Source organism: Lutra lutra, chromosome X, assembly GCF_902655055.1.
Source record: "Lutra lutra chromosome X, mLutLut1.2, whole genome shotgun sequence".
Lineage (NCBI taxonomy): Eukaryota > Metazoa > Chordata > Mammalia > Carnivora > Mustelidae > Lutra > Lutra lutra.
In genome coordinates this window covers 49,897,483-49,911,364 of record NC_062296.1, presented here as the reverse complement: position 1 = coordinate 49,911,364, position 13,882 = coordinate 49,897,483, and the positions used below count along the sequence as shown (strand labels likewise).

Sequence of the window (13,882 nt, the reverse complement as noted above, 5' to 3'; positions counted from 1 at the left end):
TTGGGGAGGGTATGTGCTATGGTGAGTGCTGTGAAGTGTGTAAACCTGGCGATTCACAGACCTGTACCCCTGGGGATAAAAATATATGTTTATAAAAAATAAAATAAAAAAAAAAAAGACATACAAATGGTCAACAGGTAGAAGAAAAGGTACTCAACACTACTAATCATCTGGAAAATGCAAATCAAAACCACAATGAGATATCACCTCATAACTATTAGAGTTGGTGTCATCAAAAAGACAAGAGATAACAAATGCTAGTGAAGATGTGGAGAAAAGGGAAACACTGTACACTGTTGGTGGGAATGTAAAATGGTAGTAGGGTTACCACAGAAAACAGTATGGAGGTTTCTCAAGAAATCTAAATTAGACTACCATATGATCCAGCAATCCTATGTCCTTATTTAAAAGAGATATCTCTACTCCCATGTTCACTGCAGCAATATCCACAACAGCTAAGGTAAGGAAACAACCTAAGTATTCATTTACTGATGAATGGACAAAGAAAATATGGTATAGGTACACGATGGAATATTATTCAGCCATAAAAAGAGGGGCATCCTGCCATTTGTGACAGGGATGAAGCTGGAGGATTAGTATGCTAGGTGAAATAAACCAGACAAAGAAAAACAAATATTTCATGTTATCACTTACATGTAGAACCTGGAAAAAAAAAAGTTAAACCCTAGAAACAGAGAGTAGAATAGTGGTTGGGAGGAGCTCAAGGGTAGGGGAAATGGGGAGAGGTTGGTAAAAGGGTACAAATTTTCAGTTATAAAATGAAAAAGGTCTGAAGATCTAAAGTATGACATAGTGGCTATAGCTGACTACAGTTATACTTGGTTGTATAACTGAATTTTGCTAAGAGAATAGAACTTAAGTATTCTCACTAAAAAAAAGGTGATGAGTATGTTAATTAAATCAATGATTAGAACTCTTTCACAACGTATACATATACCTAATCAAATCATCACATTGTACACTTATACTTGTGTCAATTATACCTCAGTAAAATTTTTTAAAAAAGATATTTCATGGGGCGCCTGGGTGGCTCAGTGGGTTAAAGCCTCTGCCTTCAGCTCAGGTCATGGTCTCAGGGTCCTGGGATCAGGCCCCACATCAGGCTCTCTGCTCCGCAGGGAGCCTGCTTCCCCTTCTCTCTCTGCCTGCCTCTCTGCCTACTTGTAATCTCTCTCTGTCAAAATAAATAAATAAAATTTAAAAAAAAGATATTTCACATGTGGGATGAAAAGTCTGAGGGGTGGTGAACCACCCTAGAAAACTCAAAATACAATTTTAGTTACTGAATATGCAACTAATGAATCACTGAACACTTCGACACAATCTTATGATGTAACTATATGCTAACTGAACACTAAAAAATTAATTAAAAAAATGATAAATGAAATCTTGCCATTTGCAACAACGTGGATGGAACTAGAGGGTATTATGCTGAGCGAAATAAGTCAATCAGAGAAAGACAATTATCATGATCTCCCTGATATGAGGAATTTGAGAGGCGGCAGGGGGTTGTGGGGGGTAGGGATGGAAAAATGAAACAAGATGGGATTAGGAGGGAGACAAAACATAAGAGACTCTTAATCTCACAAAACAAACTGAGGGTTGCTGGGGGATGTGGGGGAGTAGGGTGGTTGGGTTATGGACACTGGGGAGGGTATGTGCTATGATGAGTGCTGTGAAGTGTGTAAGCCTGATGAATCACAGACCTGTACCCCTGGGGCAAATAATACATTATATGTTAATAAAAATGATTTCAAAATAATAAAAATTTTTAAAAGAATATCCGTAATTTACCATGCTAATACAGCTATTTTCGTTTTTCTACACTCCATTTTAACTTTGTCCTTTTGTATTTGTATATAGTTACAATCATAGCTTATACGAGTTTCATGTTCCATTCTTTCCATTTGACTTTATTTTGTAAATATTAATCTATATTACTATGGAGTCTTCACAGTTGTCAATTTAAGGAATGTTTAACATTCAATTAAGTTAATATACAATTATTTTCTTAATGCTGGATATTTAATTGATTTTGAGGTTCATGTCTTCTGCCCATTTTTTAACTGGACTATTTTGGGGGGGGGTGTTGAGTTGTATCGGTTCTTCATGTATTTTAGATACTAACCGTTTATTGGATCTGCCATTTGCAAACATCTCCTGTTCAACTGGTTGCCTTTTAGTTTTGTGGACTGTTTCCTTTGCTGTGCAGAAACTTTTTATTTTGATGCACTCCCAATAGTTTATTTTTGCTTTTGTTTCCCTTGACTCAAGAGACATGTCTAGAAAAATGCTGCTAGAGCCGATGTCTGAGAAATTATTGCCTGTGCTCTTAACTGTACTTTGTTTTTTTTTCTTTCTTTTTTTTTTAGGTAAACTCTACACCCAACATGGGGCTTGAACTCATGATCCCAAGATCAAGAGTCACATGCTCTACCAATTGAGCCAGCCAGGTGCCCCTATTCTTTACTTTCTAAAACACCAACAACAAAAACCTCATCTCAAGTTCAATTTTTCCCACAGTAAACTTGGATTGTTTTGTAAAGAGGAAAAATATTACCACTTTTTGGCATTTTTTAATTGCACAACTTTTTTAAGAGCAGTTTTAGGTTCACAGCAAAACTGCAGAGAATGTACAGAGATTGGCTATATGCATCCTGCCCTCACACATGACTCCCACTTTATCAACATCCTCTACCAAAGTAGTACATTTACTACAACTGATGAACTTACATGGACATGCATTAATCGCCCAAAGTCCAGAGTTTACATTAGGGTTCACTCCTGGTGTAGTGTATTCTATGGGCTTACACAAATGTATAATGATAAGTATCTATCACCACAATATCAAAGTATTTTCAATGCCTATGAATATTTAAGACATAGATGGTACCTAAACAGACAGATTATTAAAATATTTGATGCTCTATGATTTTTATAGTGAACACATTTATTTGTTAGGGTAGAGAAAGAATATAAAGAATGAAAAAAATAGATTTTTCCCAAACCTCAAAACTTCTGGCAGCTTTTCTCCACAGAATGTTGTGTAAACAGCCCACTAAATCTGTTGTCAATTGTCTTCCTGTTTGGTGACCTGAAAATAAAAACCAAAGTTCTAAAACCAAAAATCAAGATCTATTACATTAAATAAGAGCACTAACTATATTCAGAACCTATAATCTTTAAGTAATGGCTATAAACACAATCACATTCAGACAGGTTTTCATCATCAATTTTAGGTTTACTAGCAAAACTAATTATATAATACAATCAGAGTTTGCTAGAATCACAGTAATTCACCTATCAATTTGTGATAGTTTCCCAGCTTAGTCTCCTTTTAACGTATTTTCCATGTTCCAAATTTGATCATCACCTGGTACTTTAATGTTATTCTGAATGAACAGATAGCAATGCTAAAAATCGTTAATAAGAAGTGTTTATATTACTATGTACTAACAAGATCAGACCAAGTTCACAAGAAAGGCCAATTATACCTTAAAGCCTTTGTAAAATACTTTAAGACCATGTTTACGCATTAACTTTATTACTTTAAATTGTAACTCATGTCTGATTGTTTCTGGTCTAGACACTTACAGGGTTCAAATACATTAGTACACATTAAGGTAAAGTTTAAACTATAATAGAATTCTATATCCACTTCTCTTCCACCCTTTGGCACTACTGATTTCCACAAAAGTCTTGATAAGAACACTAAGAGTCTCTGAACTCCCAGCACAGTCAAGAGACATAATTTGTTCCATGGCTTAGATAAAATTACTCACATCAGAGTAAAATGCTATTCAATGTACCTACTTAAAATATTACATGACTTTGAGAGTATAAGTTCATAATTCAGTATCACAGTGAAACTGATTAACTATAATCTTAGGAAAATTAGTCATTCTGGATAAACACATTTTCTAGTTAGCTGACAATTAACTTTCATTAAAAATAAAACATTTTTTATTTTGAAAACGCTAAATTATTTTATTAAAGTTCTTAATTTTTCTAAAAATTATGTTTTATAAATTAGGTTTTTCTTTTCTTAAAGATTTATTTATGTCAATGAGAACAATAGAGCATGAGCAAGGGAAGGTGCAAAGGGAGAGGGACAGAAAGAAAAGCAGACTCCCCATTGAGCATGCAACCTGACATGGGGGCTTGATCTCACACCCTGAGATCATGACCTGAGCCGAAATCAACAGTCGATGCTTAACCGACTAAGCCACCCAGGCGCCCCTAAATTATGTTTTTCCAAACATACTTTCTGGTTTTCTGAAGCACAATTTAATCTTTGCTTGCCCATTCAAGGTAATAACACTAACAACTCGTGTATTTTATTGCACTATTATACCACAGTGATGACTTTGGGAACAATTATATAGTACAAACTATTTTATCTTTAAAAATATTTGAAACTGTTTCATAAAATTTGTAGTTTTCTCCTCCCTTGTGGCCAGATTATCTATGTATTTCCATATAGAACTTTTCTCTCTTTTAATATGCTACCATTAAAATGCTAAGAGGTAGAAAACCAGATAATCAAACTTATCAAAATTGGGTCTAAAAATAACTGGATTCCTAGCAAGGGTCTGTAGGGAGCACATTATCAATAAAATATGGCTCACAGAATTTAGAGTTCAAAGGCTCTTAGAGATTATCTACTCGAAAGATTTCCACTTGAAAAAAATCAATCACAGGGCATCGGGGTGGCTCAGTGGGTTAAGCCTCTACCTTCGGCTCAAGTCATGATCTTAGGTTTCTGAGATCCAGCCCTGCATTGGGCAGAAAGCCTGCTTCACCCCCCCCAACCCTGCCTGCATCTCTGCCTACTTGTGATCTCTCTCTGTCAAATAAATAAATAAAATCTTTTAAAAAATCTCTCTGATTTTTATAAAACCATGATACATATTTGGAAAAATTCAAGAAATCTGGTAAAATAAAAGAAAGCAGGGGAGCCTGAGTAGCTCAATCAGCTGAACATCCAACTTTGATTTTGCCTATGGTCATGTTCTCAAGGTCATGAGATCAAGCCCCATATCAGGCTCATGCTCAGCATGGAGTCTGCTTGTCTCTCTCCCTCTGTTCCTCCTGTCCCTCTCTCTTGCTCTCTCTCTCTCCCGAAAAATATATAAAATCTTAAAAAAAAAAAAAAAAAAAAAAGAGGGGCGCCTGAGTGGCTCAGTGGGTTAAAGCCTCTGCCTTCGGCTCAGGTCATGATCTCAGGGTCCTGGGATTGAGCCCCACGTCGGGCTCTCTGCTCAGCAGGGAGCCTGTTTCCCTTCCTCTCTCTCTGCCTGCCTTTCTGCCTACTTGAGATCTCTGTCAAATAAAAATAAATAAATTTTAAAAATCTTGAAAAAAAAATAAAAGAAAGCTTTTTGCTTTTAGGTGACTTTTTGTCATCACTCAGAATAAATCCCAGTATTAACATTTAGTAACTATCACTCCTGTTCTATCTCTTTATATGTGTACAATTAGAAGGACGTATTAGGGTGAGAATTTTCCAAGAAAGGATCATATTTTCCAAGAAAGGGATCATACTATGTTCTTCAGGGTATAGAGTTCTACAGAGAGCTAGAGGTTAAGGGAATGCTGAAATTTGGTTCTACATTCCTGCTTTAACAGAGAAATTCTATTTTATTTGGGACAGGGTTCATATAAGATTACATGAAAAAAAGATGCTGGGGCTAAAAAGGAAGTTAAAAACTAGGAATCTATTTCACAACCTCTGTTTCATAGTTAGAAAGAAGATCCAGAGATGTTATTAACTTGCCAGAAGGCACACAGCTTACTTGAGATCACACTGAAATCATGAAATTAGGCCTCTAACCTTACAATTCTTCACTATACAAGAGTTTCAAGCTCAGAGGTTTTCTGTTTTTGTTGATGTTTTGCTATTTTTGCTGTTTCTCATTCTAGCCTGTGGAATCTGAATCAATGAGGTGTTACAGCTAATGGTTATTAGGAAGAAAAAAAGCAAGCGAGAAAAAGGGATCCACTGACCTAAGAATTTTGCCACTGTTCTGGCATCTAAGAATTACACGCATATTAACACCTTTCTAAAACCTGCAGAAGGGATGCCTGGTTGGCTCAGTCAGTTAAGTGTCTGTCTTTGGCTCAGGTCATGATCTAAGGGTCCTGGGATGGAATCCCACTTTGGGCTCCCTGCTCAGCGGGGAGCCTCCTTCACCCTCTGCCTGCGGCTCCCCCAGCTAGTGTACTCTTTCTTCCTCTCTTTGACAACTAAATAAAATCTTTTTTAAAAAAGTAAAAAAAAAGAATGAAACCTGCAGAAATCCTACTGACCTAAAATGATTTCTTCAATCTTCTCCTTGGCAAGCAGTTCTTCCTTTCTTTGTAAAAGCATGTCAATGTGGAGCAGTAGAGCTTTTCCAATATCTTCTGATGACTTAAAATGTTCACAGATAATCTTCATGAAATAGAACCCAACAGCCTCTCTGTTCAATGAGACACAATTTTAAATGGCATGAATAGAATAACTGGTTTTTGATCAATGGGACTAAAGTTTATTTGAGAATAAGCAAAACATGCAAGATAAAACTGTATCTGAGCTTAGGTAATATCACCAAATGTCTAAATAAGCCTATTTGTTAACAATGATTTAATTTAATTTCAATTCAATTCATAAACATTTTCTTATCATGAACATCTTTAGTCAGATAATCATCTCTATCCTAATATTTAATTTATCCTTTTGCTTCTAGAACTGATGCCAATTTATAAAAATTGGAACATGAGATCCAGTAAAGACACATGAACTGACATTAGAAATTTACTAGTCCCTTGTGATGAGCACTTTTAGGATCTACTCTCTTAGTAACTTTCAAATATACCGTAGAGTAGTGTTACCTATAGTCATGTGTATATTACATCCCCAGTATTTATCTTCAAATTGAAAGTATGTACCTCTTGACCACCTTAAGCCATTATGATAGACACCTTAAACCTATATAGTGCTGAATGACAATTATATCTCAACAAAACTGAAAGAGAAAAAAAAAACTTACCAGTTCCCTCTGCCAAAAACTCCTTTTAAAAAATTTATTTATGCTTGACTACACAAACAGTATACCAGTATATTCTGATTATTTAAAAATGCAAATAGTTCATGGACTGGAAGACTTAATATTGTTATGAACCAATACTACCAAAGCAATCTCAAGATTAAATGTAAACTTTATGAAAATCTCAGTGAGATTTTTGGCAGAAATGGAAAACTGTGAACTAAGGTTCGTATGGAATCACAAGGGACTCCAAACAAAGCTGAAAGACTACCAATTCCTGTTTTCAAAATTTACTACAAAGGTAATCAAAACAGTGTCGTATTGGCATAAAGATAGATATATATACCAATGGAATAAAACAGAGTTCAGAAATAAAATCACATACATAATCAAATGATTTTCAACAAGGATGTCAAGACCATTCAGTATGGAAAGCACAGTCTATTCAACAAACGGTGTTGGGACAAATGGATATCCATATGCAAAAGAATGAAATTGGACATTTATATTTACCACATACAAAAATGAACTGAAAATGGATTAAATGACCTAAGAAGAAGAACTAAAGTATAAAATTTTTAGAAGAAAACATAGGGGAGGGAGGCCTGAGTGGCTCGGTCAGTTAAGTGTCTGCCTTTGGCTCAGGTCATGATCCTGAGTCCTGGGATCAAGTCTCACACCAGGCTCCTTACTCAGTTGGAAGCCTGTTTCTCCCTCTGCCTGCTTTTCCCCCTGCCTGCTTTTCCCCCTGCCTGTGCTCTCTCTCCCTCTGACAAATAAAATCATAAAAAAAGAAAACATAGGGGGAAATCTTTATAACATTGGATTTGGTAATAATTTCTTTGTTATGATACCAAGATCAGAGGTAACAAAAACAAAAATAGATAAACTGGACTACATTAAATTTAAAAACTTTTGTGTATTAAAGGATACAATAGAGTGAAATTGGCTATATATGGAATAATATGGAGAAAATATCTGCAAATCATATCTGATATAGGTTTAATATCCAAATATATAAAGAGCTCCTAAAACTCAACAACAAAAAGCAAACAACCTGATTTAAAACTGGCAAATAACTTGAACAGATATTTCTCCAAAAAAGATACACAAATGATAATAATCACATAAAAAGATAATCAACTTCACAAATCATTAAGGAAATGCAAATCAAAACCACAATGGAATACCATCTTACACACATTAGGATAGCTACTATCAAAACAAACAAACAAAACGAGTGCTGGCAAGGATGTGAAAAAATTGGAAACCTTGTGCACTGTTGGTGGATAATGTAAAATGATGTAGCCATTATGGAAAACAATACAGCAATTTCTTTAAAAAATTAGAAACAGTGGGCACCTGAGTGACTCAGGTGGTTAAGCCTCTGCTTTCAGCTCAGGTCACAATCCCCCATATTGGGCTCCCAGCTTCGTGGGGAATTTGCTTCTCTCTCTGACCCTCTCCCCTCTCATGTTCTCTCTCTCTCTTTCTCTCTCTCAAATAAATAAATAAAATCATTTAAAAAGTTAGAAACAGGGGCACCTGGGTGGCTCAGTGGGTTAAAGCCTCTGCCTTCAGCTCAGGTCACAGTCCCAGAGTCCTGGGATGGAGCCCCACATTGGGCTCTCTGCTCAGCGGGGAGCCTGCTTCCTTCTCTCTGACTGCCTCTCTGCCTACTTGTCATCTTTGTCAAATAAATAAATAAATAAATAAAATCTTTTTTTAAAAATTTAGAAACAGAATTACCTTATGATCCAGTAATTCTATTTCTGGGTATAAACCCAAAATAACTGAAACAGGGTCTCAAGAAATATTTGTAAGACTTTTAAAAATTTATTTATTTGACAGAGAGAGACGCATCAAAAGTAGGGGGAGTGGGAGAGGGAGAAGTAGGCTTCCTGCTGAGCAGGGAGCCCAATGCAGGGCTTGATCCCAGGACCCTGGAATCATGACCTGAGCCAAAGACAGAGGCTTAACGACTGAGCCACCCAGGCGCCCCCAAAGAAATATTTGTACACCCATGTTCACAGCATTATTCGCAATAGCCAAAAGGTGGAAGTAGCCTAAGTCTCCATCAATGGATGAATGAATAAATGAAATGCAGTATATACATACAATGGAATATTATCCAGCTTTTAAAAGAGAGGAATTTCTGACACAGGCTACAAAATGGCTGAACTTTGAGACCATAATGCTAAGTGAAATACACCAGTCAGAAAAAGACAAAAACTGTATAATTTCACTAATATGGGGTACCTATACTAGTCACTCATAGAGACAGAAAGTAGATTAGTGTATGCAAGAGAGACTGGGGGGAAGGGGGACTCAGGAGTTATTGTTCAGTGGGCACAGAGATTCAGTTTTGCAGAATGAAAAGAGGGCCCTGGAGATTGGCGGCACAACAATGTGAATGTGCTTAATACTAGTGAACTAGACACTTAAAAATAGTTAAGATGATAAATTTTATGTTATGTGTATTTTATCAGAATTTTAAACTTTTAACAAGTTTTTAAATTAAAAATGCAAATAGTAAAAATAAAGCTACATTTCCAAGGACCCCTACCCTGTCCCAGTCCCTTTCTTGGAGGGAGACACTTCTAAGATTAGTAACTATCCTTTTCAGTCCTTTCCTGGTACACTTATATACATGTCTGTATATGAAACATATGTTTTTAAAATATGTAAGTGACATGTTATGCAAATGTTGCTTCTTTTTCTCTCAATACCATGTCTTAGAGTTCATTACATATAGGTTTATTTTATCTTTTGAAATTCCCACATAGTATTTTATTGTATCTATTCTTCTGTTGATGATACTCAAGATGCTTTCAATGTTTCACTATTAGAAGCAATGTTCTGGCAAATATCCTTGTAAACATGTGAAGTACCCCCTATAAATACCAAGGAGTAAAACTGCTAAATATAAATAACTTTAAATGTTGATCCTGTCAATTTGTCCTCCAAAAGAGTAGGTGCTAGAGAAGCAGTCAACCTGGAAATGTCAGTAGGTGCCTACAAAAATTTCAATTCCACCAGCATCACCTACTATAATGAAACTTTAGTTTTTGCCAATTTGATACTCTGCCAACCCATCTTGAATCAGAAGACTTTGTCTCAAGTTCTGCTTGATTTTTAAACTTTTACTATCCCTTTTCTCCTGGTATTCTCCTTCACACCTAAAAAGAAAGAGGAAAAAGAAAAAAACTCCTATCCAAATATCAGAAGACAACTATATAAATCATTTAACATAGATTTCTTTTTTACACAGAAATCCATATAAAAGGAAACTGCAGCTCTCAACTCTGGCCATTCCTGTCATCCATTCTGGAGAAAAATACCTTAAAAACTGTAAAAATCATTGTTCCCAATAAAAGCCCAAATTTTCTTCAAACATTTCAGATGTGGAATATTTAATGGCATGATATAAGATACTGTTCTTAGAAAAGAGGGAATCATTTCCTTCTTACAGTAACATAAGGAGAGTTAGTAATGAAAGGGGGGGTGCCTGGGTGGCTCAGTTGGTTAAGTGTCTGCTTTCGACTCAGATCATGATCCCAGGGTCCTGCCATCAACCCCCACATCGGGCTTAAGCCTGCTTCTCCCTCTCCCCGTCCCCTCCCTGTGCTCTCTCTCTCTCTGTCAAATAAATAAATAAAATTTTTTTAAAAAGAAAGTAATGAAAGGTTACAAATACTGGGTATAGGTTCTATGCTAAGTAGTGTGCTAAACACCTTACACTATCTTATTAAATTTTTATATGAACAGCATAAAGTGTGTCGCATCATACTCATTTCTCAGTTGAGGCTCAGAAAGGCCATAAAACACATAAGAGAGAAAAAAAATAGCATTCAAGATTTGAATCCAAGTCTGTTTATCCCAAGTTTTTCCCACTGTATCCTACTGACTTCCTGTGAAAGTAATATTCAGGATCACAGTAACAAAGGTCATAGATGTGATTCAAAGGAAAATGATTTAACTCCCCTATTAAGTATTTTCATTAATTCAAGTTAACTACAAATCATTTTAATTGATTCCTCTTCCTCCCATAAGAGTTCTGTACAAATGCTAAAGATGTGGTCAAAATAAATACTGACAATTTGGATCTAATAAAGTCATATGAACTGCTGCCAGGAATATGCCACCATCTACAAATTTTCCATCTGCAGAGAGTGATGCAGACAGGATGGCTCAGGCCATCCACATTTCTTTAAGCCCTTTCACTCACCCAACCAGGCCACTCAGGGCTTTCATATCTCAGTATAGGTAGGCTCTGTCCCTGGCTCCCTGTTGCCTCTACCAGTTCCACACTTTCAGTGACTTTCCCTTCTCTCTGCAGACCCATCCCCTATCCACAGGCCTCACCTCCTACTGTGAGCTCTCAGGAATCCGTGACTTAGGCATGATGTCCTCTCTACCTTTTTCCGGGAGCCCTCAACCCTGAGGGGTCTAAAGGAAAGGAACAGGCCCCTCAACAACCCCTCCAGAAAGCCAATGGCCTTTTACATTCTTTGTTTCTTTCAGACTACGTGACTAAACCATTAGCTGTAAAGCAAAAAGAGTATTTTATCAATATATAATTGAAAGATGAAACAACTGCTAGAGGAAAAAGATATGATGAAGGATTAAAATACTAAAATTATATTAGAATAAAAGAAAAGAACTGCAAAACAAGATTTTTGAGGCTGAAAATAGCAATTTAGGTAATGAAATAAAAATGTAGATAAACACATGTATAGAATTTTGAAACAGGCATATTAACAAGGGTTTAGAAATGCTAATTTACAAAAATTATAACCATTATAAAAAATAGACATCAGTTATACCTTTATGTTTAGGTAAGAATATATACCTCAGTAAATGACTCAGGGTACAGCAAAGAGTACACACAGCAAGGCTAAGATTGCCTATACTTAGAAAGGCCTTCTTATGCACTAGAAACAACAGGTGTTGGTGAGGATATGAAGAGAGGGGAATCCTCTTACACTGTCGGTGGGAATACAAACTGGTGCAGCCACTCTCGAAAACAGTATGGAGGTTCCTCAAAAGTTAAATACAGAACTACCCTATGATCCAGCAATTGCACTACTAGGTATTTCCCAAAGAGTACAAAAATATGAATTCAAAGGGATACATGCACCTCAAAGTTTATAGCAGCATTATCTACAATAGCCAAATTATGGAAACTGCCCAAGTGTCCATCAACTGATGAATGGATAAAGAAGAGGCAACACACACGCATCCCCCCCCCCAGAATATTACTCAGCCATCAAAAAGAATGAATCTTGCCATTTACAATGTTGTTGATGGAGCTACGAAGTATTATAACTAAGTGGAATAAGTTACAGAAACACAAATACAGTATGATTTCACTCACATGTGTAATTTAAGAAATAAAATGAGCATGGGGGAATGAGAGAGAGAGGCAAACCAAGAAACAGACTAATCGTTAGCGGGGGGGGGGGGGGGGGGGTGAACAGGTGATGGGGATTAAAGAGTATACTTGGAGCACCAGGTGTTATATGGAAGTGTTGAAACTAAATTGTACACCTGAAACTAATATTACACTGAATGTTAACTGGAATTTAAATAAAAGCTTAAAAAAAAAGAAAGGCCTGCTTGCAAAGCTGGCCTTTGGCTGACATCTGGTCACTTGGCTGGTAAACAGTTCCCTACACTGATATAAAACATTCCACTAATAATAAGGGTGGCTCACTATGTCTAGACTGCACAAACAAAATGGTATCTGGAATCCTGGTATGTGCTAGGGAGGGGTACCTACGTGAGCATCCCCATTTAAAGCCTTAGGGACTTAGTCTCTAATGAGCTCCCTGATAAACAACGGTTCACACATGTTGTTACTGCTAGAGGAATTAAGCATGTCCTGTGCAACTCTAATGGGAAGGAACTCTTGGAAGCTTATTCCTGGTGTCCTTCCTTTAGACTTTGGTCCTAGTGCCTTTTATAAAAAAATATTTATTTGACAAAGAGAGGGTGCACAAGCAGGGGGAGCAGGAGAGGGAGAAGCAGCCTCCCTACTGAGCAAGGAACCTGATGTGGGGCTTGATCCCAGGACCCTAGAATCATGACCTGAGCCGAAGGCAGATGTTTAACCAACTGAGCCACCCAGGTGCCCCAACTTTTCTTCTTTTCTAATGTAAGCTTCTAATGATAAGAAGAAAAAAAAACTTTCCTCTCAGTGCTGTTATATCTGCATCCCACAAATTTTGATTTTCAGTTTACTTCTTTTAAGTTTCTTAAGGTTTTGGGGGTTTTTTTTGGCCCAGAATATGGTCTATTTCAGCATATATTCTGTGGACACCTGGAAAGACTGTGTATTCTGCTGCTGTTTGATGAAGTCTACTGTAAATGTCAGAGTCTGAGAGTTGAGTATGTATCTTAGCTGGTTTTTTCCTATTTCTATGAATTTTTGAAAGAGAATGTTGAAGTCCCCTACTCTAATTGTGGACTTCCTTATTTCTTCTTTTAGTTCTATTATGTCCTGCTTCTTGTGCTTTGTAGCTGTATGTGTGTGTGTCTATGTGTGTGTACAGGTTTCTACCTTCTTTTTTTATTAGTAATAATCATGGCTAAGTTTCCTTACAATAAAAGGCTACAAAGTAAATTAATAAAAGTAAAAATAAAAGGCACTAGGACCAGGGGTGCCTGTGTGGCTCAGTCAGTTAAGCATCTGCCTTCAGCTCAGGTCATGATCCCAGGGTCCTGGGATCAAGCCCCACGTCAGGTTCCCTGCTCAGCATAGAGTCTGCTTGAGATTCTCTCCCTCTCCCTCCCTCCTCTGACTCTCCTCCTGCTCATGTGCATGCTCTCTT

At 36.8% G+C, this 13,882-nt stretch overlaps 1 protein-coding gene across 3 annotated transcripts in view; it reads right to left on the bottom strand.

Moving 5' to 3' along the window:
* The window catches only part of LOC125092250 (cationic amino acid transporter 3), a 311,497-nt gene that overhangs the window by 137,582 nt on the left and 160,033 nt on the right, over positions 1-13,882 (bottom strand). For all 3 annotated transcript variants that reach the window (XM_047716623.1, XM_047716624.1, XM_047716625.1), the window contains exons 14-15: positions 6,331-6,482; positions 3,030-3,115 (exon numbers count right to left, since the gene is read on the bottom strand). In XM_047716623.1, coding sequence (XP_047572579.1) covers positions 3,030-3,115; positions 6,331-6,482 — 238 coding nt within the window. The remainder of the gene's footprint in view (positions 1-3,029; positions 3,116-6,330; positions 6,483-13,882) is intronic.